The sequence below is a fragment of the Amblyomma mixtum genome, chromosome 8 (assembly GCF_055824585.1).
Source record: "Amblyomma mixtum isolate Tamu chromosome 8, ASM5582458v1, whole genome shotgun sequence".
Classification (NCBI taxonomy): domain Eukaryota; kingdom Metazoa; phylum Arthropoda; class Arachnida; order Ixodida; family Ixodidae; genus Amblyomma; species Amblyomma mixtum.
Window position 1 is genome coordinate 84,957,659 of NC_143019.1, and position 27,200 is coordinate 84,984,858.

At 46.2% G+C, this 27,200-nt stretch overlaps 1 protein-coding gene across 1 annotated transcript; it reads right to left on the minus strand.

Annotated features, from left to right (window-relative positions):
* Positions 1–1,183: 1,183 nt before the first annotated feature.
* LOC149333261 (uncharacterized) lies at positions 1,184–27,200 on the minus strand. The gene is made up of 6 exons (XM_089558624.1): positions 26,845–27,200; positions 22,557–22,681; positions 19,401–19,513; positions 15,578–15,746; positions 9,834–9,970; positions 1,184–5,289 (listed from the first exon to the last, which is right to left on the minus strand). Exons 1-6 carry the CDS (start codon positions 27,127–27,129, stop codon positions 5,012–5,014), a joined length of 1,107 nt encoding a protein of 368 aa, XP_089414750.1. The 5' UTR covers positions 27,130–27,200; the 3' UTR covers positions 1,184–5,011.

The window sequence follows — 27,200 nt, forward strand, 5'->3', positions numbered from 1 at the left end:
CTGTGCGGCCGATTTCCATAATTTAAATCGGACTAAACGACCTGGCTCCCGCCCTTTTTTGAACTTGCCACAGACGATAGGAGGAGTCATCTAACAAGTGGAGTGCCTCTCAAGCAGTCGCGTGGCAGCTTTGCTTTCGCTTTTATCTTTCTTTAGATTTCCGTGAATAAATAGCTGCAAATTAGGCCCATGGAAATAAAAATACGCGTGGACTCTGCTTTCGCCGGTCACTACGTATCACTCCGCTGATGGCAGAGCGGCAAGCCGCCATGGGACTGGTTGAAAGGTTGGCTGACTTGTCCTACAGTCTGTGGTTGAGTTAAAAAAAAAAAAAAAAAAGGCGGTAGCCGTGATGTTTAATCCGATTTAAATTATGGAAATCGGTGCACACGACATTAATCCGAACTTTCTAAGAATTCTCAGAACGTACAGATCGAATTCCCGCGGTAAAAAGACAAGTTCAGATTCCTTTTCAGTGCACCTTTAAAGGGCAACTGAAGCGGTTTTAGAATTCTATGAGCTTAAGGTTGCCAAATGTGCGAAATGTGCTGGTAAAGCCTGCGAAATGGTTTTGCTCTAGCACTTCAAATGGTGGCGTAATGACCGAATAAAGTCGTCGTCGGTGTTCAGGCTTCTCTGAAGTGCACAGCGACGGGCAGAGGCCCCGATAATGACGTCACGTATGACGGCTCTACGTTTCCAGAGAAGAAACGGTTATTCCATGGAAGAAAACCGACGCCATTGAAGGTGAAGCTTACAATGCATTGTTTGGCGCCATCTGACGACGCACAGCAGCATGCAGGCGTAAGCAGCGGAAATCTAAAGTTTCGGCGATAATGACGTCACTGCTGAGTTTCCTCGCACTCCTCCAACGTAGTGAGGAGAAGCCTGAACATCGTCGGGGTTTTAATCGACGATTATGTCACCATTTTAAATGCTGGTGCAAAAATACTTTGCATGGTTCATCTAGAAGCTTGATAGATTTGAATTCTTGAATAACCTCGAATTATCAAAAAACCGTTTCAGCTTCCCTTTAAGAGGGCCATGAAGGCGAAAACTGTCTGACAGCGTTGGCCTTTATGCGAAGCCTCTGCCTGCTAAGTGGTGTTTAGGGTGACCTACCTCTTTCCACCCGCCACCTATCAACCTTGCCCCTCTACTCTTCTTCCCCCCCCCCCCTCTACACTGGTAGGTGAGATGAGGAAGATGCCAGAGGAAGAATGAGTCGGCAAAAATGAAAATGAGTGAGAAGAAAATGACTCAGAGAACAGCAGGCCTACATGCAAAATATACAGCCTCCCAGAGAACTATATGCGCAAAAATGAAGGTTGCAGGAGCTATTTGTACTCACATTAATTGGCAAGAGCAACCCGGGTCTCACAAGCCCCATCGGCCAGTGCTTAACCACAGTGCCAGTGCGCTGGTACTGGAATGAGGACTCACCGCTATCTAACAGTGTCACATGTTTAGCATAGTTGTACAGTTGGAATTGGAATAGAATCAGAATAGGAGTAGATTAGTGAGTGAAGGAAGCATGCCATTGCACTTCCTCTGTATCAATCCAATTGACCGGCCCTAAATCTTTTGTTCGTTCCACTACAAATGGCCGCAAAGGCTTCCAGCACTCTGAGCTAAATGCAAACAGTCTTCACATCGCCTTTGAAAATGGAATCAACTCGCAATAATCCGACCATGAAGAGAGCCAAAACTGGTAAGGGTTTAACGTAGTTAAACGATGAAGACGTGCAAAAGCAGGTGCTCATTCTTCCATTAGAAGGGACACGTAAGGTATGCCTTAAGGGTACGAAGCAATATCTTTAGTGGGTTAATGCCCATGTATGCACTGGTCGTTCTCAACTTAACATTCACAGATGGCGGAGAGCCCTCATAAGACTATGAGTGGCTGTTTCTATCACAGCCACTGGTAGGGATTGTGCGACCCACGTTGCTCTTCCCAAGTAACTTCGCGCGTAGCTGGCACGATGCTCCTCCAAACTTACCCGAGCTTACCCCAGTAATTTGGGTAAGCTCGGGTAGGAACTCTGGTTTCTAGGCAACGGCACAAGATCAAAAGAACATACGTATGTGGAGTGACAAGACTCTTTATCAGTGTTGATAAGCGATTGAGTACAGTAATCCCTCGTTATAACGAAGTGAGCGGGACGGCGAACAAATTCGTTATAAGCGATAATTCGATATAAGCGACCGCTCGAAAAAAGCTAAAACAGTCGAGATTTAATTGCGTCACAACTGCGAGGAAGCTGGCGGATGACCTTGAGCAGTTGCCTAGCAACCGCTGCAGCTGGCGGACGTCGCGCGGCGTCCGAGCGAGCGCGTTGAGACCGGCCGGCCCGGCTCAAAGGACCGCGCCCTACGTCATCATGACGCTGTCGCGCTCGCGTTCACTCCCGCTTCCCGTCGTCGTGTTTGCCGCGGGCGGCCCGTCGTTGACATCTAGCAGGTTGGACGCAAGCGGCGCGCTGCGATCGGACGCTGCGGCGCCGTTCGCAACCTCGCGCTGCGGTGAATCGCGCTCGCTTTTTGCACATGCGTTCCCGCCGTAACAACAAAATTCAGTGACCCTACCACGCATTTAGACCGTTTGTCTAGTCGAATGGCACGAATCGAGCATGACCGGCCACTTTTCCGCATCCAAGACACCGCGGTTTCCTGTCATCACAAAGCGCGAGGAAAACTTTATTTTCGTGTGGATTCTGTCACGGGGAACACCAGGAATGCGCTTCCGACCGAGGTTTAACGGTTCGGGTGCGCTGCACCATGGAATTTGGCCCCGCTGAGCAGGGGACACTCGGCACTCTCTTGGTGCCCGTTACTAGGCAGATCATCGATCGTGGGTCTGGTACTTTTGTGGCCTGTTCTATGCCTGCATGAGTTTAATTCGTTGGCGGTATTAATTTGGCACTGCATGCGCAAAGGGTCGCCGCCAAGGCGGCGATGCCTCTGCTCGCCACTTCGCTCTAAGCGGGTCAAGCTCTTCGTGCGCTTCGAGTAATGCGGCTTATAATGCATGCGTTTGGGTCGGGACCGGAAGAAATTTCAAATAAAGCGATATTTCGAGTAAAGCGATTTCGTTATAACGAGGGATTACTGTACTTTCGCTTTAAAAATTTGTTCCAATTATGTGAAAGACGTGGGTTTGATACCGGCCCAACAGTCGAATTTCGATGGAGGCGAAATTCTAGAGGCCCGCGTACTCTGCGATGTCAGCGCATGTTAAAGAACTCCTGGTGGTCGAAATTTCCAGAGCCCTTCACTACGGCGTCCCTCATAGCCTGAGTTGCTTTGGGACGTTAAACCCCTATAAACCAAACCAATTATGTGAAGTTCAAATTAACAAAAGCCTTCCAATACATCTGATGCTAACAGGATCAAAGCATCAGTTCGAGACAAGAGAATTTTCAAATCGATTGTTACATATTAAAAAGAATTACTGTAAAATGTTAGTACTTCTCTATGTGTTGGAGAAAACAGAACATTTGTGAGTGTGTCACCTTCATAGATTTCCCCAACACGTGCACATTGAATTTGCTTGGAAAGGTACCTGCTTTAGTGTTTTAATGTGAAATGAATAAGGACTTCAATAAACATCCTTTAACACTCTCAAAAAAAAAAGAAAACTTATGTTTGGTAAGTGAGAAGAGATTAGCACCCACCAAAAAGTCGGGTACAATTCACAGCCCCAGCCAGCCAGTGCGCAATAAATTAAAATCTGCAGCCAGCTTAATCCAACTGAGTGAAAATATAGTCCCTAAAATTGATTGCGCTGACCTGTAAGCCTCATACATGCACCACTATTTATGCTCTGTTTTGGCCCTATTGTGAAGTCAGCACCGGAGTATCAGCAATTCGACAAGAAAATAAGCAGATACTATTAACTGCGACCAACATATGTGGCAGAGATCAATGCTGCAAAGATACCTCATTGCATCTGCGGCAAAAGATTAGAAAAAAAGCTGCACATGAAGCAGGCAGCATCAAAGCAGCCACTATGTAATCTGACACTGCATAAGGCCTGTACAGCATGCTCAGTGTCTTCGTGGAACTTAACACAGCAGACAACAGATGGTAGCCAACAACAAAATGCCCTGCCACAGTTTTGCCACTGTTGGGACGCTGCTGATACATCCTTGGATGCACATCACCTCTTAATGTACGAATGGAATGCAGATGACCAAAAAATGTGAAACACAATTAACACATTGCCAGCCCCTGTGGATAGCTAGTTGGCTGTCCGACATGCACTAGGCCTTAACACTCACATCAGAATATAAAACATGCCTTTTCATCATCGCGCTAGTGAACGCAGAAGCATTGAAGAGTGGACTCCTGCGTTCGCATCTATAGTTTACGTTTCATTCCTATCGGGCTGCAAATGTGCACACACAATGCAAAAATTTTGCATGACTTTGGCTGTTCATGCAAGCCAGCTGCCCTGTGGCCACTTTGTTCACACCAATTTGTTCACACCAATTGCACAAACCTGACAGGTCAGATTCACAGACCACTCAACAATGAAGTCCTGACAGCCTTGACATTGCCTTTCCACTCAAAAACCACCTTTCCAACATGCAGTCATACAGCTGAAGCCACCTGTACTGAAGTCCAGCAACAGATAGGTACTTGTTTGCATTAACCCAAGCACTGAATACACTTGCACGAATACACAGCTAATCCAGAGGCATAAGAGTGACAGCAAAAGTTTGGGTGCACAAATCTGGCTGCGTGGACGCAGAAGCACAAATCCGTTCACAAGAAATCGGGCTCGCAAATTCACCTGCCGAAAAATGGAGGCACCAGACGTAGTTGCACACACACCAAGTTTTGAGAGTCTGGTTGAGCTCATCCACGTGCGCACATCCAACCACACCAATCAAGCTGCATAATTCCAGTCACTCGGGTCCAGTTCCAGCACTGCAGCTGCACACGTTTTTGATCACTCGACGCTCGCACCGAGAGACACACACACACGTTATGGAGACACCGCCCCCTACTAGAGGTGGTCCTCGGTGTTCTTGAAGAACTGCCGGATGAGGTCGTTGACCCGCTCGTACTTTTCTCGGTGCACCCAGTGCCCCGCGTCGGCCAGGTACTCGACGCGTCCGAACGCCTGCAGGATGCTGAGCTGTGCCAGCTTGAGGGTGAGGAAGCGGTCGCACTGTCCCCACACGATGAGCGTGGGCGTGTTGAGGTAGCGGAAGCGGAGATCACGGAGCAGGTGGTCTCGCCGCCAGAGGGCGCGGTAGTGGTTCAGCGCCCCCGTCAGAGCTCCTAAGGCAGGGCGAGAAGAGAGACGCACACAAAAAAAAAATTAGAGGATGCTTAAGCTTCGCCTCTCAGAGTAGAACGTGACAGTGTCTTGCAATGCTGCCAGGGAGTCCACAGAATGCCATTGCCAGTTAGGCTGTATGCTCTTGCTAGACGATAAATTGGTTTTTGAGGAAAGGAAATGGATCTGTCTCCCATACCTCGGTGGACACCTGAACCTCGCCTTAAGGGAAGGGAGAAAGATGGGAGTGAACGAAGACACCATATTCACTACAAGCGACTTTGTTCATTCGAGCTGGAATGGCGGAGTGGTTAGCGTGCTCACACTTTGGAGACCCTGGTTCAATACCCCCACTCGACCAATTTCCTACTCAGTGTTACCATATATTGCCGATTATAAGTCGACCCCCCAACTTGCGATCCCCTTTGGGCAAAAAAATTTAGACTCTGAATTTAGGTTGACACTGCCCGCGAAAAGAATGGCGTGTAGCAGCGAACGCAAAAAGCTTGCTTCTTTGTTTTCTCCAGCTTCCCACGCACTTTTCTGAGACATCGAACTTCCGCCCCACTGCGACGTTGTTTTCCGACTCGGTGTAGAAGATGACTTGCCGCTTGAAAGTCGTGCTGTACTGTTGCCGAATTTGCGGCGGCATCTTTCAAGGTGTCCGTCGAGCAGTGACACTGACCACATACACCGCTGTTAGCTGTCGGTGCGACGTGCAAAAATGGCGAAAGGCACACAACAATACAAGAAAATGCTTCTCGGCTCATGTCACTGATCACGTGTGGTGTAGTTTTGGATTGGATTGGATTTGTAGCTGTCCCATCTGTATCAAACATCGCCAGCCTGCCCGGCTTTGGCCGTTTTTCGTGAAATGCCCACGGTTTGTCGATAACAAGGTGCTATCGTATTGAAACAAGCCTTTGGGGCATATCTCAATTAAATTCAAGTTTTTTTAAGCAGATCCACTTTCGCACCGTGTCTGTCAACTATTTGGAATTACGAGCGCACGGGGCGTGATATTATCCGCGACTCGGTGGAAATTACTTTTCAACCTGCATATAGGCCAACTTTAAGACTCCGCATATACGTCGACTCCGATTATAAGTCGAGCCCCCAACTTTGGAAGGACATTTTTAAAAAAAGTTGACTTCTGCGCGGCAATATACGGTATTTATTAATGCTTCTGGGATTTTTCGCTCACATCCAACGCCGCTGACAATGACACCAGCTTTTCTGCAAAGAGGGGCTTTAACGCTGCCACGTTAAAAAAAAGTGCTCATGCATTACTGACACTTCTTCGGCAGCCAGATAAAACAAAAGGAAATACGAACCACACAGGAGCAGGGGAGACTGCATGACCTGCTTTAAGAGTTAATTTAATGGCTAGTTTAGATATTATTCAGACAAAGCTTTCTTATTCCTTGCTTTTTGTGTTTACCATTCTATTGGACATACCCCGCTTGGCAGCATGCCGGAAAATCGTGTTGCTTGTCATACTCTCCACCCCTCTGAGTTGTTGCTATTGATGTGTCACGCACACTTGCTACAATGGCATTTGTTGGAATTCTAGATATCTACTTTTAAAACAACTTCTGTAGTGACTCACCCAGACGGCTGACAGTATTGATAAACAAGCTAACACAAACAAATGTATGAGTGCGTGATTGAGCTTGCGAAATAACGCATATCTCTTGCCTCTTTGCTGCCTTGAGATTTCTATCACTAAACACAACCACTTGGAGAAACGATGCACAATTTACAGCTGCTATCGCACCAAGAATGTACCAGCAACGCTATCTGCTAATGTAGTCAATGAAAGCACACAGAAAAACTTGTAGAGATGGAGTGCACTTGAACTTCCTTACAGAGGTCGCACACAGACTAAGATTACGTGGAGTGGGAATGACAGGGGATGGAAGGAAAAACTGATAACTGAGAGCACCACTTTCTGCATTTCAAATGGTGGTGTGCCACTCGGAGAATATGGCTTTTTCTAATGCAGTGATAAAACTAGGCCTACCGGACAATGTTTTTTGATACAGGGCATTGATAACTAAGAAGTGATATTTTGTATTTGAATTTGTCCCTTTCTGCATGGCCAAAGCACAGGCGCAGTTTTTTTAAGAGAGAAGTAAAAATGCCATGATGTAAAGACTGAACCATACAGGGTGAAACCAGACTTATATTCCTGTCAAATGCGCTAAATAAAGTGCACTTACGAAGAGTGTCACCTGCTAAAAGTGCACTCCAGCACAGCTAAACGGCGAAACATAAGTGCACTCGCCAAAGTGCGCACTCACGTTGAAGTGCGTTCACAGAACACACTTTGAGGGCTGAGTGCGTAGCCTCGCTAGCAGGGACTTCAAAGACGCAATACGTACAGTGCATAAAAAGTACTTACAACTTTATTTTACATGCTATAACACTGTTTTTAGAAAAAAAACATTTCTTCGTAGAGCTACACGCGAAGCAAGACAACAAAAAAAACGTGATCAGATGCAACTCTGCAGCGCGCCGCCATCTTGTATGTTGTCAAAATTCTGGACAGTCTTGGCTCGTCCTGGCTCTTTCTTCTATTTTAATTTTTTTTTAATTGTTAAAATTGTTTATGCTCGCTTTATTTACGCTATCACGTCAAACAATCAATTTTTAAGTCTTTTTTTTCTTTTTCATCGGACTCTTTAAAAGTTTTGCTCATTTTCTGTCTCATTTTTTTCCTACGAGTGCACTTTGCTTTCCCGCTTAGCACCACGTAGCCTTAAGTATCACTCCAGATGCTGAAGCGCATTCGCCTTAAGTACATTTTACTTGCGCACTTGACAGGGGTATTATTTAGCCCAACAGTACATCATCACAGGCAATCGTTTTGCTTTAACGGGATGCTACTCGATAAATCGATCCTTTCAGGAAATTTGAACGTGAAATCCAAGCTGACGACCTTTTACAGCTTTTACTGCGCAAGCAGCATTTCACGGAAAGCAGTGCGACTTCCTTCAATCGGCAACTTCATCTTGTCAATGCTCCTGCATGGTTTGTTCAAAAACAGCTCACAGGAGTAGACAAAGCCAAAACTGCTATCATTCTTTCCCCCACCCCACAGCTCCACACCTCATTATTTTACAATGTGCAAGGACTGGTCCCTCAACATATAATGGTACCAGTGTGGTCGTGCCATTCCACTCATTCCTACAGCTCTCCATTACCCATGCAGCACAAGCCAAAGGACGCATGGTACACACAGATCCACTCTGTGCTGAAATAAATGAGGCAAAACAATGCTGTTGCGCTAATTTACACATTACACCTTGCAGGCACACTTACAAATCTGCAATCCAGCTCCTCTCTGTAACGGTGTGGTGGGGCTACAAACAATACTAAACATCTCTGACTACCAGAGGGCACTACCAGAGGGCGCTACCTTAGTGTTACATTCTTCTGTGTACATAAGCGTGCAATAAAGAGCGCTGAGCACTTCCTTGTGGACCAGGAACACTGCCTCATTCTTCGGACCACCACGCTCTCCTCAGTCAGGTATTAGAAACCCGGCCTCCAGAGCACCTCGGACAGCAGGAATAGATTGTTTCAAAAATAAGCGTCGCAAAGCATTCTAATAGTCACACAAGGCCCTGTGCTATCGTGCCCACAGCACACGTATCATACAGTGTCACGCGATTTCCGGCAGCACCAAGTCCAGAAATTGTACTTTGTCACATCGCACCGCCGGCACAAGAACCAGCACCAACACTCAACAGTCATGGTGGGACTGAAGCACACGAAGTGTTCATAACTTTGGGCACTCAGAAGGGTATAAAAAAAAAAAGAACGCTACTAAGATGCCTATAAAACTGAGCTAAGGAGGTTCAAAAGAACGCTTCATCTTTGTTCTGTAATAATACAATTTTGAATGCCACAAGAAAAAAGTAGCAAAACCTTGAATCTAGAAATCTGCAGCAATAAAGCACATAGATAATTCTTAAAACGAAAAATAAGTCTAATTTCAAATAGTCACACACTCTCTGACTCAAACAGAACAAGAAAACATGTTTATACCAATCTCATTTTACCTTTACAGTAAAATGCCAAGCAGTTATACATTGCATATTCACTACAGCCACTTGCTACAGAAGATTTAGAATGGAGAAATAAAAACAGAAGTGAACATAGAAGTTGATTTCGTCATCATCAGCCTATGCCCTATGCCCACTGCAGGGCAAAGGCCTCTCCCATGTCTCTCCAGTTAACCCTGTCCTTCGCCAGTTGCGGCCAACGTATTCCCGCAAACTTCTTAATCTCATCCGCCCACCTAACTTTCTGCCGCCCCCTGCTACGCTTCCCTTCTCTTGGAATCCACTCTGTTACCCTTAAGGACCAGCGGTTATCTTGCCTTCGCATTACATGCCCTGCCCAAGCCCATTTCTTCCTCTCGATTTCAACTAAGATGTCATTAATGCGCGTTTGTTCTCTCACCCATTCCGCCCGCTTCTGATCTCTTAACATTACGCCTATCATTTTTCTTCCCATAGTTCCATGGAAGTTGGTTTACCTGGCTGTGACATGGAATGCTTGACAACCTCCTTGACATCTGTCTCGTACGGCCCGAGAGCTTTGTCAATGAGCTCAAAGTCGTTGGCCTTGAGAATTGCTTCAGGTAGCTTGGGGCTTTGGAATGTCACCATGTACCTGCGAGAAAAAAAAGAAAGCAGTGAATGCGCTCACACAAGGCAGTATGATTATGGCACAAATCAAAGATTTCTCACTGCAAACATTACAACAGCCCCCAATGCAGGCCTGTCATTCACAAAAATCAAACAGATGATAAAAAAGTACTGCCTTTCAAGGCAATATTAACACATAGGTACAGATCACTAACCGACTGCAATGAACCACTGTTGAGTCACACTACGTAAAGTACAGTCAGGCCAGAATGAAACATGAACAGTGCCTCTGAACAAAATTTTTTACCTTCTTTCAGCTGCTGTATACAACTACGCCGATTCATATTTCTGGGAAAAGGGTCTGGCGAAGTACATCATCCGGGTGTAAACGAATATCCTGCTGCAACGTAGAAAACTAGGGCACACGCATGTTCGCATTTCATTCCAGCCTGAGTGTACCTATCTAGACAGCCTCTTCCGAACCACCTTTACATATAGGCTCAAAATAGCCACATTCAGCTGGTCAAATCTCGACATGCGTGTGACCATGCAGTCTGATACTGTATAATCATTACACAGGCACCCTTGATGATTATCAAAAGCACTCTCACATATCAAGTGGAGGTATACGCACGCCGGCAGAAACCATGACTGCGGCGTAGGAATACCTCAATGAAAACAGAGCAATGCAAGGTAGAAGTGCAGTTTCTTACAGCTATACAGGACTTCAATAAATTCAATGGTAGCATCACTTGATGACTGTTGAGCACTGGTCTGCTGACATCAGTGTTAAAACCTTCAGTGGTTCCACGCATCTGGTGCCAAAAAGCCATCTGCCAAATACAGCAACGCCTAGATAACTCAAACGCAATTACAGTCGACGACCGAAAATTCGGACGCCTGATTTTTCGGACATGCTTGATTATTCGGACTTTTTCGCGGCACCGCGACATGGCCCATAGAGCCAATGTGTAAGAGCGCTTGAAATTTCGGACGCACCGCAACTGACCACTCGATTTTTCGGACCTCGTTCGCACTCGCCGCCAGTACCCAAGCCGCCATATAATGTGTACAGTGGAACCTCATTCATTCAGACTGCAGGAGATATCGAAAACTTGATCAAACAAAACGAAACTCAAGCTTAAAGGGAGCCTCTTGCGACGCTGAAATTCTGCGCGAGTCGGCACAATGCGCTCGCGTGTTTTCGAATTCGTACTGTCCTTGAATGTCTTCCGCCGCACGAACTTGAACCGTAGTCTGAGTTCACGGAACTCATCTGTGCCGAGTCTTTAGTCCCGAACACAGAACGCGAATACGATCGCGGAGCGCTTGATCGCGGAGCGCTTGATCGCGGAGGCTACGCGCACGCCGTGGCCTCCGCGATCGAAGCGCGCTTCGGGCGCGCCGCCGGATCTTATCGCGCTGCTGGATCTTATCGCGGCCGCGATCTGCTCCGGCGCTGCGCCGTTCGCGGAGGCCACACGCGCGCACCAGAGCTTCCAAGTGCCGTCTATGGAAGGCGCCGTGATCATTATCATCAACATTTTTCTCGGTCGCGATTTTCCGCTGTTCACATCGGCATCAGTATCGCCAGCTCCAGCCTTTCGTGGCGTGTCAGCATGTGTGTTAGCGCGTTCGCCGTGATAGTGTCTTTCGCGTGCTGCCGCCGAGCTTCACAGTTTTAGCACGATGGGCAAGCACCTTAAGCTACACGGCTGGGAGTTAGCTCTCGAACGCGGTCGGTAAGCGTGCGGCGGGCGGGAAATTCGACGTGGCCGAGAAGTGCGTCCGATGATGGTGGAACCAAAAGAGAAACACAAGCTGCAAAAAGCGCGCTTTCCGAGTCAAGCCGTGCGAGTTTCCTGAACTGGAAGAAGAGCTGCTCTTCTATGTGATGGAATTTCGGAACAACGGCTACGCGTTGACAGCGGACATGCTGCGCGGCTTCTTTTGGCATGAGCGTGCACCAGAGCGCAGCACCAGCTCAGGAGTCTAAATACTTCGCGAGTGACGATTGAACGTAGAATAAATGTCGCTCATTCCCTGGTTGGTGTGTTTTTACTTAAAAAAAAATTTTTTTCGCATATCGCGTGTATGGGCCGCACCCCGAAAATTGGCCCTAGAATCTGGAAAAAAAAAAGTGCGGCCCTTATACGCGTTTATACGGTATTTCGCGCGGCGAAATATAGTCATGAGGAGCTTTAGAATGTGTGCAATACGCGGCGAAATATAGTCATGAGGAGCTTTAGAATGTGTGCAATACAATTGGCCGCTTTCTCCGGCATAGTGGTAATAAGTTCGTGATTTTTTCGATGAAATTTGATTTTCCGGACTGCCCGATTTTTCGGTCGTTTTCGCGGCCCCTAGAGAGTCCAAAAAATCGGTCGTCGACTGTATTCATAAACCCCCACACAATTCTTAACATTTCTGCAGCTCCATAATTTCCAATATAAATTACACCAGATTAATTCAAATCGGCACCTTGAAACAGCTTGGTTAATTAGCAGACCTGGGGTGTTAAAGGTGCACTGAAGAGGAATCTGAACTTGTCTTTTTGCCGCGGGAACTCGATCTACACGTTCCGAGCTTTCTTAGAAACTTCGATTTATTGCCCTGTGTGGCCGATTTCCGTAATTAAATCGAATTACCGTCTGGCTCCCGCCTTTTTTTTTTTAAATTCTCCCTCTTACGGTGGGCGGAGTCGACCAACGCGTGGAGCGCCTTTCACCCAGTCCCGTGGCGGCTTGCCGCTCTGCCATCGGCGGAGTAATACGTAGTAGTCCGTGGAAGCAAATAGTCCGCGCATATTTTTATTTCTGCGGGCTTATTTTGCGGCTATATTATCTGCTAATGAAACTATTTATTCACGGAAACCTAAAAAACAAAATAAAGCGAAAGCAAAGAATCCACGGAGCTGGCTGAAAGGCACTTCACGTGTTGGTCGAATCCGCCCACCGTACGCAGAGAATTCAAAAAATAAAGGCGGGAGCCGGACGTTAATTCGATTTAATTATGGAAATCGGCCATACAGGGCAATAAGCCACTGTTTCTAAGAATGCTCGGAACGTGTAGATCGAGTTCCCGCGGCAAAAAGACAAGTTCAGAATCCTCTTCAGTCCACCTATAAGTGGGAAAAGCCGAGTTCATCACAATATTGGGAACACCAGATTTCAACTGGTAACACATCGTCGAGCCGCTTGTAACAGTAGGCACACGACCTAACATCCAGCAGTGCGACCCTTAGTTGGACTCAACGCTTCACGCACCATCACGCAGACACTGACGGCAATGCAACTTAGTGCGTGGCACTAAGTGGTAGTGACTAAGTGACTTTGTGCATTTTACAATGATGTCACAGTGGCCAAAACTACCCTCCGCAGTTCACCAATGTCTGACAGGCATTTGGCGGTGTGAACGTGCTCAGACCACATAAACACCTTCAGAGAGCACAGTTTTTATTTCTTACATGCCATGGCAAATTCTTCGATATGAAATCGCCCCTTTGCATCTAAGTACCATGGAGAAGTCACCTGGGGCTGCCATCTCCTCAGCCCGCTCGTATGAAAGCGCATCGCTGTAGTTCATAGATGCCTCGCCCCCTTTCCTTTATGTACCGCGAAGAAACATCAGCGTTTCACCTCCTCGTGTCGCGTCCCCACTTAAAAGTCTTATTCAAGAAAACTTTGCGCAGATTAACACAAGACGGAGGGAGAAACACACACACACACACACGAGCGCAAACCGACCGCACCAAAGAGGATTGCAATTTCTCGGGGGCACAAGCCCTTTCGCAGTGAAAAGGCATAGAACCTTGCTTTGCAAGTGGCGATGATTATAAGGCTGCAACAGCGCGCGCACTGTTCCACAGGCGGCGAATTACACAGAAAAGAGCCTAATGAAGAAGAAATGAAGGAAGGGCTTGTGCCCCCCAGAAATTGCAATCCTCTTTGGTGCAGTTGGTTTGTGCTCGTGTGTGTGTTTCTCCCTCCGTCTTGTGTTAATCTGCGCAAAGTTTTCTGGAATATGTCACTACACCAACTGGCCCAACGTTCTGCTCTACTAAAAAGGCTCACTGGATTGCAAGCGCGCGCCGTTTTGCTGCTGATGGTGGTGGTAGTGGTGGTGGGGGGGGGGGGGGGGGGGTGGTAGTAGTAGTAGTAGTGGTAGTAGCAGCAGTAGTAGTAGTAGTAGTGGTAGTAGTAGTAGTAGTAGTAGTAGTGGTAGTAGCAGCAGTAGTAGTAGTAGTAGTAGTAGTAGTTGTAGTAGTAGTAGCAGTAGTAGTTGTAGTAGTAGTAGTGGTAGTAGTACTGGTAGTAGTAGTAGTAGTACTGGTAGTAGTAGTAGTTGTAGTAGCAAGTAGTTGTAGTAGCAGTAGTAGTAGTAGTAGTTGTAGTAGTAGCAGTAGTAGTAGTAGCAGTAGTAGTAGTAGTAGCAGTAGTACTGGTAGTAGTAGTAGTAGTAGTACTGGTAGTAGTAGTAGTAGTAGTAGTAGTAGTAGTTGTAGTAGTAGTGGTAGTAGTACTGGTAGTAGTAGCAGTAGTAGTAGTAGTAGTAGTGGTAGTAGTACTGGTAGTAGTAGTAGTAGTACTGGTAGTAGTAGTAGTAATAGTAGTAGTAGTAGTAGTAGTAGTAGTAGTAGTAGTAGTAGCAGTAATGCTTCGCCTCCTTGTACCTAGGCACTGCAGAGAAGCAAGCGCAACGGGAGACTGCTCCTGCATTCCAGCCCTTCATGCCGCATACCCTCATGTTCAGCCCACTTACATGTTTGCACATGCACGGTTGGCCAATAAATGTATTATACGACCACAACTGGTCGAAATTTTAGACGTAGTAGCCAGGAAATTGTGTTATCCGAGAACGTATTAACCGAAATAAATATGTTGCAACTCTATGGGACAATTTTAATGCCCGTAATTTTGAGTGTATGAACTGGAAAATCGTATGAACCTAGAATGCATCAATGAGTTTTTGCTGTACAGTACATACGTGGTCGTCCATGCAGCCATGTAGCCTTTTACTCTGACAGCTGTCTCTTCCACACTTGCACATAGGGTAGTACAGTGATGCCTCAAAGCGGTCGGTGAGTGTGCAGACTGCCTCATAAGAGAGCCAAAATACCCATCAATTTGTTCCCATACGCTGTGGAATGACGATTTCAATGCAGTGCAGAACATGATTCCATTATCAGCGACAAAAGAAGGGATGCTTTGTGCTTTAATATAAGAATTTGCTCACTAGTCTCTACATCTGACAAAGAATACTGTTAAAAAATTTAGCGACAACTGTGCAGATCTGCTCTGTGTATCTGCTGAACAGACTGTACAAGTCAGTAACATGCACTCCGCATATGGGGGAAGAAAGAGCTCCTGCATCTGTTCTGCTCAGTGCCCCGCAAAACTAAGTTTTCCTCAAAATTTTTTTTGCATTTCGTCTTATATTATCACACTATGCTCAAAAGTTCCAAGTCTGTCACCTGCTCCAGAACACGATGCTCTGTGTCACACTATTAACTCTAACTCTGCCCTTCACTCTTCTACACGAGCTTGAACAATGTCTGGCTTGGTGTATGGGGTTGGCCCTTGTATGGCAGCAAGATCGACCTGAATCGTGAGTGCAGGCGATAATGACTGACCATGACTTGAGCATCTGGGCGAAGCTGTTCTCCAGCTGGTAGCGGAAGGCCAGTGGGTGGGGCCCATTGATGACCACCAGCCGGTTGACCAGCTCCTCGTGCTTGGTGGCCAGCACCCAGGCCACAATGCCCCCCAGGTCATGGCCCACCACCGTGGCCTTCTTGCGGCCTGCAGTCAGAGCACGGCACACAATCAAGGCACGGTACGACTGCAATGTAGCCCTGCAACGTTGGCCCTGAACTATAATGCTGCACATGAACTGCAACATTGCCCACGAATCGCAATGCTACCCACACACTGCAATGCTGCACGCTGCAGATGGTACAGCGCAACACCACCGAAAGACGAAATAGAAGATTACAAGGACGAGCGCTACACACTGCAACACTGTACATGCACACTGCAACATTGCACAAAGGCCAGTGCAGACAGACGGCAATGATTCAGGACTACTGGCGGAACTTAGCTCTGCTAATTGGACAACCGGTTACGCCGACAACACCAATGCCGACGACTACGATGCAGAACGCAGGAATGGGCGCACAAGAGCTGCACTCTAAAACAAAACAACAACACTTACCCCACTGTCTCGACTACACCCGCTGATGCTAACCATTCTATATTTCACTATCTTTGAAAGCAACTGATACAGTGCATATACAGTTTTTTGTTCAGGCTGTCCTAATCTTCAACGCTTCAATTATCTCTTTCAATGTTTGCTTTCGCATGACTGCATGATCTGATCATGTGTTTGAATTCTATAGATTGTCATGTAATGTAACTGCACTTCACTATCGCTCTTTCTTTCTGCATAAAAGCACCATGCCCCATGCAATAAACCAAGTTGAAAGTATACAAGCTTCGTTAGTTTTCCGTCCTCTGTGTTAGCCTTGTGTTCTTAGTATCTATCAGACACGGTACCTGTACAATGAGATCGGACTTCATTGATACTTACTTACTAACCAAAAGTACTAGTTTCATAGCTAGCAGAAGTTCACTCTGTGCAGCATCGGTTAAAATATCCAAGGAAATGGCAGCGGTAGTGGCCTAAACCCCCAAGGCATAAAAAGTTCAGTCATGCTTTGGTCAGAGAGAGAATGTTATGTTTTATCACGGTAAGAAAAGCGGAACTACCATAAACCCATATAAATTCCAGAAACTGGCCAGTTAGTCCACCTTGCTGCAGACTAACAAACAATTATTACCACTCACTGCAATGGCCCAATTCTTATATGGTTGAACACCAAGCAAAACTCAGAAATGAATCATGACAGCAAATGGCAGCTGGTTTTTGTGGCACTACAACATGGGAATAGGAGACGCCATAGAGGACATGTTATTGTAATAATAAGCATGCTTTTTGCTTCCTTTATCATGCTAGTTATGCTTTGCATAACTAATCTGTTTATGACTGCAATGTGCTGTAGACCGCTCAGAACATCATGACCCGTAAGCACAATCTGAAATCCAAGCAAACAGAATATTCCCCCTCAACTCGCTCTTGTGAGGCTTTCACTGAAATTTCACTTTCCCTTAACAAAACTAAGGGCATAAGGTAACAAAGCTGCCTCGTGTACTTGCGGAAGTTGTTCGGCTCATGCGTTTGTTCTCTTCAATGTTGCCAAAACTTTCTTTTAAGAGAGCCTTTAGATCACATAATACAGTTCTAGCACTTTCTAAGGAAAAGTGTCCTGAGAAAGCACCAAAGGGCATTCGGTTGCACTCTTCAAGTGACAGAAATTAGCACACTCATAACAATAAGTACAGTTCCACAAAACACAAACACTATACGAAGCAATTCCAAGATATCAATTGTACTCCCTGTATACAGCAGCTACTGATTCATGCAGTATGTACAAAGGTGCCTCTTCACCTGCAGCAGTCTTGGCATTTAGGATAAAGAGCAACCGAATAAAGATAAACTGATATCTGCAAAAAACTTCTGACCCTTCTTCATAAAGTAAAGGCGCCAAAACACACACAGAGAATGGGACAGAGCGCCACTCACAACTACAGTAGACTCCCTTTAAAACGAACTCCAAGACTGTTCATCTTATCAGAAGTTCATCTAATTAGGAGTGCTTTTTAAAATAATGTTCGAGCATGCAGTGTGTGTCCAAATACTTCGTATATGTGAACAAAGCCATGAAATTAGTCTTTTAGGAAAAAAATAATTGCAACATAAGCATTTATTGCACTACTAGTGCAGTGCATCAGGCACTGTTGAGTGTTGCCCAGTCTGTTATTTTTTTTGTGTGTGTCGAGAAAATCGTCTGCTTGCTACAAGCATAGGCATATCACTTAACCTTCCAAGATATCCTTCAGTGCCCTCACAGGGGAGGAGCAGCGACAGTTCTGCTTTCACAGAATCGCCCTTTCAACGGAGACGTGGTTAGGTCTCTGTGCCTCCCTGCGTCGCATGGATCGTCGGCGGTGCAAAAAAGCTTTCAATTTTTTAGCTTTTTTTTTCTTTCCTTCCGCTGAAATATTGCTCGAATAGTCGAGTAAAGCTGCATGGCTTGCACGGCTGGTCGTGAAAGATCATCTTAACCAATTAGCACGTGTGCAGTGTAAATATTAAGCAGATTTTTTTTGCATTGACTCTATGGGAAACCAAACAAATGACCACCACTGTTCATCTTAACCAAGGGTTCATCTTAAGCGAGTTCGTCTTAACGGGAGTCTACTGTAGTTTAGTTTGCAGAACCCAGATACATATATACAGGGTCTGTCCTGAAAGTAATGAGACTAGTCGCGGTGTGGCGCGTGCTCGCGCTAGATCGGGAAACCGCTTTTGGGGGAAGGAGGGGGAACCTTCAGCTTCACAATGCGACGAGCTTAGTTGGCTGCGAGCAGGCGAAGCGAGTGGACATCTTCGAGCGTGTACCCATATTTTGTCGCTGCGTCGAGGAATCCATGGAGCGAACGTTGGAACAGCGCTATGCGGTGAAGCTTTGCAATAAACTGGGTAAGTCACCTACCGAGTCAATCAACGTGATCAAGACAGCATTTGGGAACAATGCAATGTCCACGTCGTGTGTTCTAATGGCACAAGGCATTTAAAAACGGTCGTGACGATGTTCACGACAAGCAGCGGTTCAGGCGCCTGTCGATGACGGTTACGGACGGTAACGTTGACTGTGTGGTCCTGAACGTCTTCACGGCCATTTGTAAATGCTCTGTGCCATTAGAACCCTTGCGATCCGGACATTGCATCATTACCACGTGCTGTCAAATGTCTCGGTCGGTGATTTATTCAGTTTATTGCAAAGCTTCACTGTTCCAACGTTCGGTCCATGGTTCCCTCGACACAGCGACGAAACAGGGGTACACGTTTGAGCACGTCCACTCACTTGACCTGCTCGAAGCCAACTGAAGTCTTTGCACTGTGAAGCTGAAGGTTCCCCCTCCTTCCCCCAAAAGCGGTTTCCTGATCTAGAGCATGCACGCGCCACACCGCAACTAGTCTCAGTACTTTCAGGACAGACCCTGTACACTTAGCCAGCGCCTGCGCAAGGAACAGAATTACACATCAATGTGATAACGAATGGTCAAAAAAACTTTTTTCCGCCTGATACAGAGATACAGATGATTCACTGACACACAAACTGCCTTTCTTACTGATACAGAACGCTTCAATCAGTTCTGTGGATTTGATATTGCTGATTTTAGCAAGGATGAATTACCAACCAGCCCCAGCAAGAAGTTCTCTTTGACCCTTCTGTCCGCCACATCGCCTAAACTATATGCAAGGCACCCTTCCCCCCTCCCCCCCCCCCCCCCCTCAATGAGCCAACAGGACAGCGAATAATGGCAGCTCACCCAGGGAGAGGATCAGGCCCCTGACGTCCTCGACCAGGCGTGACATGAGGTAGTCCCCCACCTCCTGCGGCTTGGTGGAATGGCCGCAGCCTCGCATGTCTACTGCCACCACCCTGCAAGGGAGGAGAGGAGGAGGGGGCCAAACAGAGGAGATCAGAAGAAAAAAAAAGTGGATGCGTCCTCCTCGTGTCCCAAAGGCATTCTTGATGCTCAGCACTTGTAAGGCCTCTGGAAGGTGCGTGTTTCCAGACAATTGTAAGGTAGCCATAAATGTGTACCATGAACAGTATTTTCAGCCCGTATAAGGACGTATATTTATCACAGTGCTGCTCCCTTCAGCCCACACTCCTCACGTAGTTGCTTAGTCTTTCGTAATGTTATCCCAAATGTTCATGTACACCTGCCGTCAAAAGTAAATGGAAGGTGGCTTTGTCAAAAAAAATTAATTCCGTTGAATCCAAAGCATAATAATTGAGATTTATTGGTGCTCTGCGTAATTGGCAAAATCACAATTAGGGTGCATATATCTGTTCTAAAATGCATTAAATAACAGCAACAAAATAAAATTTGTTTGGTAATATCGCCTTCCATTTACTTTTGACTGCACCTGTACTTCTTTCCCACCAATTCCTCTTCGTCTTCGAGGGGCATTTCTTGGAAGTGAAGTGTTGGCAGCACATGTGCATTCATGCAAAGGCATTTTATATTGAATATTTGTGCATCTAAAATTTTGCCAATTGATGATTTTCTTTTCTTCTTAAGCAATACATATCCTGTTCTTTCCTTAGCTACACTATCATGTGCTGCAAACAAGTAAATTTTTTAATTTATGAGTGAATAAATTTTCTACCCATGTCACTCTGAAATTACATTTTTCCACCGGTAAGGAAAGGGTTCATAATCAGAGAAAAATGCACACACAAAATGGTACACAAATTTAAGTTGTCTTCAAACAATTTCGAGCTATTACACTACTGAGGAGAGGCGACTGACATTTGCCAAACAAGAAGAAATGCCAATCTCTAATCAAAAACCCATTCTCTGAGCCCACTTGAAAGCCCTGAGCCCTCCAATATCAAGAAAGACAAGGGTGTCAAGGTCCAAATCAGCGGTATGCATGCTCTGAAACAGCTGTTTGTATTCCTTCAAGCTCACAAGCTGCAGTTTCCACACAGCCAAAAAAGTTCCTTGTCAGCAGAGGAAGCCTATTCAGTCAGAATTTGGTAACACATCACATGGAATTTAAATATAAAATGGCAACTAAAGACACACTGCCCCGCTTCGTGCACTCTGCAGGTGCATGAAGTTGCTGCCAGATCACATTAAATACGAATGAACGTTTTTGTGTGCCACGCTGTTCCATTTACTGTTCACCAATCGGCTGATTTCCCAAATGGTGTTGTGACACAACCCTTGCAAAAGTGTTCATGCAGTTCTAATGAACTCCTCATTCCACTCTGATCTTTTTTAATAACTAATTGTACTTCTGTGACTTCCGTTTAATCAGTGATCCGCTGTTTTTCCCCAAGCTCTGTTCAGTGTTATCCCCCAGTTACAGATGTATCTCTATAAAAAGCTAAATAAAGAGAAAAAATGAACACCATCACAATGGGCTTTGCAGTGCTCGAAAAACAGGATGCAGTAACTGCACCTGTAAGTAGATAAAGTCTGCATGCTTGAGATAAAGCAACTGGGCAGGGCCCATGCTTTGAAGGTTGAGGGAGAAAAATGCCCCCGGGCATTTTTTTCTGCCCCAATTGTGTTACAACAACTTCTTAATCAGGGCGCGGCCAGTTGACACGGCACCCATGCTCGTCCTCTATGGTTGTCTCCTTGCCTCCATTGCGTCTCTTCAAATAACAAAACTCATCTTTTTATTTTCTGCACACAATAAATGAAAGAAGAGTTCAGATGTTGAATATTGTTGATGTTGAATGTTGTTCTCTGTATACACTGCCTGTCGCTGCTCTGTAAACGTCTTTTAGCCCAAAGATCGTTCCAGTGTATAACTGGACAATAAATTGAATTGAAATGTGTCTGAATCTAACTCCTGCACTGCCTTTTGCACTTTTCCTTCTGTGTATTTTAGTTGAAATTTACTACAAAAGTGAGTTTGAGAACTGAGTTCAGTTCAAGAAACCTGGTTTATGAAAAATAGACTGAGCTCCGTGAATTACAAGTGGGAAATTTTCTTAGTAATTTTCTCAGTAAAAGTGAGAAGCTGATAATATAGGGACGGAAATCTGCAATCTGCAACTGCCTGCACACTGCAGAAGAAGGCTAGCCACAAAGCCTTTCCAATTTTCTGTTGCAATGGCATCCATATAAACGCTCCAAAAGTTGGAACGCCTCCCAAAGCTTCTGCACCCACTGCAGGACAGAAGGCATAGGCATTTCACACCCTGTTGGAAGGGAGTAAATTTTTACACCCCTTAGAAGGAAGGACTAATGCATTTTCAGGATCCCTTAAAAGGGAGGTCCACAGTTTTAACACCCCTCTCAGAAGGAAGAGCCAGAATTCTCACATTCTCCTCTGGCTATAACAACTGACACCATAAACACCAGAACTACAAGCCCCAACCAAACGAAGCATAATTTCGCATTAACATAAACTCATCAAGAAACAGCCAATAAGGGGAAAGCTACACTCCGTGACAACTTTTGTTTTGGCAATGAAGTGAAGGCTACAGGGGGCGGAGCATCTGTAACTGTGTCAGTCACTCCACTAGTAGTTCAACCACGGGGCAGTCGCCTGGCACAATGTTTGCCGCATGTTCACTTCACTCAGTCACTAGTGTTGCTGGCGCCATCTATGAAAGCATCTTGTAACCGGACCTGCCTAAAAATTCGTTGTAACCACAGAAGCTGTTTTTGTCGTGACCCTCTAACATTGAAAACGCCCAGTTTGTTACAAATATGCCTTAAATAGCACATAATACCAATTTATCATGTTTTAAGTTAAACACCACTATGCTGCAGCATAGGAAGAGAGGGCATATTTCAACTCTGTAGCTTTCGTTCCACTGCCAAGAAACAATGTTCCAGAGTATAACTATGCAGTGAGTTCTAGTCTGAGCCCCATTAAATTTGTGTGAGCGCCTGCAACACAGCTTTGACGTGGGAAGTTCCCCCAAGAAGCCAGTGGCCGTCCCTCACCAGTGGTCCTTCTGGAAGTGGCGGATCTGCTTCTCCCAGGTGTACCACGTGTCCGGAAAGCCATGCAGGAACAGCAGCAGTGGGTTCTCCTGGCTCCCAGCCGAGACATAATGCAGGGTCACAGCCTGTCACGCAAGAAGGATGGGCGCCAATGACCAAACAGCACCTCTCGTTCAAACTCGAGGCCCACACAAAAGGGGGGGTACCGGGGTAGCGGCACCATGGCGCAACAATGCCGAAACAGTTAACCGTTTCTGATGCCACTCGTTATTTCAATTCAAAACATTATTTTTCCTCCTTGATAGCATATCCAGACTTTTAAGGAAAATAGTTTGTTAGTTTCGTAATGCAAAATACTGGCAGTTAATTGTTTACAGGAACATATGAAATTTCACACAAAGCATCATAATAGCTTCAAGCTCAACAATGTGGTAGCTGGATATGTCAAATAAACATCCGTGAGATTTTGGTGCCACCTTTTATTTCAGAGATGCTCACGACACTAGAAATTCACAGAAACAAAATAATTACAGCTGCCAAAATTTCGACACTTGAAAACGCCAAAGAATGTGAAACCAAAACTCGCACTTCATAATATATTATTTAACTTCCTATGTTCACTAAATAAATACATCAGTCAACTGAACGGGTAGGCGAGTGAGCGGGCTCTATGTGCATGAAATCAAATTGCCTGGCTCTGTTGAGTATTAGACCGAGGAAGTCTCAATCTTCAGCCCCATCTCTTTTCTTGCTACAGACTCATACAACTCGACAGTAATGGGGCAAATGCTCTTTTAAAGAAGGCCTTCGATACAATGATGTTGACCTAACATTATCGCACCGAGTCAACTGACTTGCACCTGCTAGTGGCTATCACACATGCAAGGCGGTGGATGGCAGAGCAGTGACGATAGGCCAACGTCACAGGCTGGGAGGCCTCCTTGAAGGAGCATTTGCCGCTTCACTTTTGAGTTGAAACGACTATAACGCAGCACATAACTTACAGCAGGTTACCTTTTGTAACAAAAGATAAACAAAACAAAAAAGAAGTGATTAAGATAAAGAGAGAGAGCTAGAACACTAACACCCAGCTGGACTGAGATAAAATTTGTTTGTGCAATGTCTGCCAGGGCAAATCGATTGTTCTTACACTTTTGTTTTATTTGATTTGTTTTATCTGCTGACAAAGCTACGTCCACATTCTGTGTGTTGCCCGAGCATGGTAGCTCTCAGACAGCTGAGTTTTGTCACCCAGCTAACAATGATGACATTCATGAAGAAACGGACAAAATGATTGTGAACCTCAATTCTTTGCTAATCCATCATGCACTAGTGATATATACAGAGCCCGCTGTCTCTCTATTTATTTGTGCGTTCCTCATATCCCGAGTTGCTTTGGGACTTTAAACCCCATTACCCACTACTCATTTGTGCTCTCTGTACAGCCACATTATATGGGTAACATTTGCTAGCTGGAACCAAATACAAAGCACATTTACATAAGCACGAAGCTGTCTTTACAAAGGGCGTGCATACATTAGGCACACTTTTTTTATCCATGTCACCCGAAATTTCTGTGCCATGCATGTAGTTTTGTTTAGGTATCACAACTCGCACAGAAATCACAGTAGTTGTTAACTTTCTCGGTGCTTAATGTTTGCCTTCTTTGAACTGTGCAGTATAGCTATATTTTAGTTGCAAATGAGCATGATCATAGCTATAACAAAAAAGCATGCAAAATGAAAATATTGTATCAGGAAAGGAAAGGCACAGTAATTATACCACTTTCCCTGAACACTGCACCACCCCATTGAGAAAGAATGGAGTAGGAATGAGAGAAGGCATAGAGAAAGAGGCCACATGATGGAGACTTATCCGGACTCCCTAAGGTTCTTAAACTTTCGAGACATCGCGTACGTAGCTCACGGGAATTTTTGCATTCTGACTCCATCGAAATGCGGCCGCCGCGGAACAAGGTCAGAGCGTTTATTGCTGCTGAAAACTACTTTCTAACGTTTCGTTTTTTTATGCAGATATCGCCAACCAGATGCCTGCGCCCCTACGCTCACGCACAAACCGCGCGGTGCACTGTACACATCTGCGCATGCGCAAAACTCCGGCAGTCGGAACAAAGCCCTAGTAGTGAATGACGACTTCAAAGGTCATTAAAGGACAAAGTTTGTCCAAGCTGTCGCCGTAAAACATGGGAGTAGGCGCGCAAGCGTAAGTGGATGTCATGCTAAACTTGTTCTTTTCCTCGGCAACTGAGACAATAGCGAATGAAAGATTAACATCAAGGAAAAAGCTTCACGCCTGCGCCCACTGTGCCAGAGATATTGCTGCCAACAAACTAAAACAACCTAAAACAAAAAGAATAAGTAAAAAAAATGGGCCTGTTCTCAGAAATGTCTCGTAAGGTGTCCAGTACGCCACTAGACAATTGTAACTGCGGTTGCACGCTGTCATCGCATACGGATAGCTGCGAAGGTCACCAGCGGGAATTTTTTGTGCTCTGAAGCGCCGCCATTATTCTCCCTGACACAGGAAAAAAAGTGTCTACATGTACATACATAAAGCAGGTCCATTCTCTAGCGGTGTCCATTAATGCATTGTCCTGTAAGAGCTCTGCGCGCTATCCGCGAGCTCGCGTAGTACATCTGCCGTGCGAATACGTGGGCGCACGCCGAAGCGGAAATAGGCGCGTATAATACGGCAATTAAGACGGAATGATAAAATAAAGAAAGAGCTAGCTACATTACGTACACGTCTGCTGCGCTGTTCCAAAAACTGCTCCACACGTTCTAAAAAGCGCAGCTGATCAACGGCTCAAAACTGGCACATTCAAATTTCGCGCTCGCGGAAGATTATGCCCGCTCGATCACTACGCCACCTCCGCTATGCAAATAAAAAAAAAAAACATCGTCACAAGAGGCGCCGAGGCCGAACGAATGAATGGAATACGAGCCAGCTGCACTCACACATAGCCGTGTGTCTTCGCAACTGACAGGTCACACCCAACTTATTCGCCCGGCAGCAGATGCGCGTACACTTCCCACGCATCTAAAAAAACGCATACGTCGGCACCCCGCAAAGCAACCAACAAGACCGACACGCGAGACGGCGACAAAAAAGGACACACCTAAAAACACGCCGGCAAAAAAACATTCAACCCGCAAAAAAGGCAGCGAATCCAGTTGGGCGCGTTCGCATTTTTGTACAGTCGCGCGCCCGGGTGCGGTTTGTGTTTGCTTGAATTCGTTCCCATGCCTGCCAGCGCCCGACAGCCGAGATCGGTTTGGCAGCGTCCCATGTCAAAACAAGCAAACGAGACCGTCACGAGAGGGGCTGCGGACGAGCGGAGAGAGCTGGTTCCGACGCATCAATAACCTCATCGGACATGCCTCGTCAGAACGTTGACAGCGCGGCGGCGGTTTGAGTTACCGGGGTGCCGCCGCTACGTTTCACGTGAACTGCCGTGCGAAGCACTTGACACCGGCCTCAGAGCTCCCGTGCGGATACTTATCGCGGAGGACGCGCGCACCAGGGTCAAGGGATCGTAATCGCGTGCGCACTCCGCGACTCAGCTGTCAGAAAATGCAGAGGAACAGCTGGGAGCTCCTCTGCGCCGCCGCTAATCAGGAGCTACAACCGCTCCTCCTGAGCGGCGATTACGGGACATTTTGATAACACCTTTACTGTTGACAACAGGGGCGACCTTTCTGCCGACGTGACGGGCGAAGCGTACTCTCGGAAGCGAGATTGTGGCGTAATCACAACGATATCGTTTGGGAGCAAGCGAGATATCAAAGTGACAGTCGATATAATTAAGCGCGACAGTAAAGCAGAAAGAGCGCGCTACAATCAAGATTCGATCGGTTTATGCCGAGGATGAAAACTGACGCTTGAAGACGATGCTCGTACGCGTGCAGTCAACTCACATATCGCTGTCAAGAATCTCAGGTTCAAATACAGCGATCTTCGCGACATGCGACTCGTTCGCGCAAAGAGTAAAATATCGTTCTTGCGAGGCTATAGAAGATGAAAAGTTTAACGGAACCGGCGCTACCACACCAAGCGCAGACATTCAAGACGAACAAAAAAAAAAAAAAGAAGGTGCGATCTTGTTCAGACAACCAAATCAAATAAGCGAATCTGAGTACGTCAGCGGCGCAATATCTTAATCGGAAGAGACAGCGAGAGAGGAGGGGCGCGTAAATTTGCGCATAACTAAAATAATTCTGTGCGAACAGCTGTAAAAGTAGAGACCGAAGACATTGTCAGCACGAACCTCCAACGTGACGAACTTGTGGGTTCCCAACGCCGGATCGCGAAGGCAGGCCGGCTCCTCGGGTCGCTGCTTGGGCGTCAATATGGACTTTCCCTTGAACAGCACCTGCACGCCGACCTTAAGGCACGTCCAGAGCCCCATACACGTTCCAACTGTCACCAGCAAGACGCGGCTGAGCGCACGCCGCAACGTCTTGAACGCCATCGCTGCTGCCGTCTCAATGCGTGAGCTGCTGCGGCAGTAGGCCGCTGCTTGCGCCAGTTGGGCTTCCCTGCAGCGCCTCATCACCACTTGGAAACGCGCTCAGCAGCAGCTCACGTGGAGCGCGAGATCGGCGAGATCAAAGCGGCAAAACC

What these genes read in the sequence shown, in the direction of transcription:
- LOC149333261 (XM_089558624.1), bottom strand. Translation starts at nt 27,129, where the DNA reads ATGAGGCGCTGCAGGGAAGCCCAACTGGCGCAAGCAGCGGCCTACTGC. An exon ending in CACTTCCAGAAGGACCACTG is followed by an intron (nt 19,514 to 22,556) that starts GTGAGGGACGGC and finishes CCTCCCTTGCAG; the next exon opens with GGTGGTGGCAGTAGACATGC. An exon ending in GGGCCTGATCCTCTCCCTGG is followed by an intron (nt 15,747 to 19,400) that starts GTGAGCTGCCAT and finishes CTCTGACTGCAG; the next exon opens with GCCGCAAGAAGGCCACGGTG.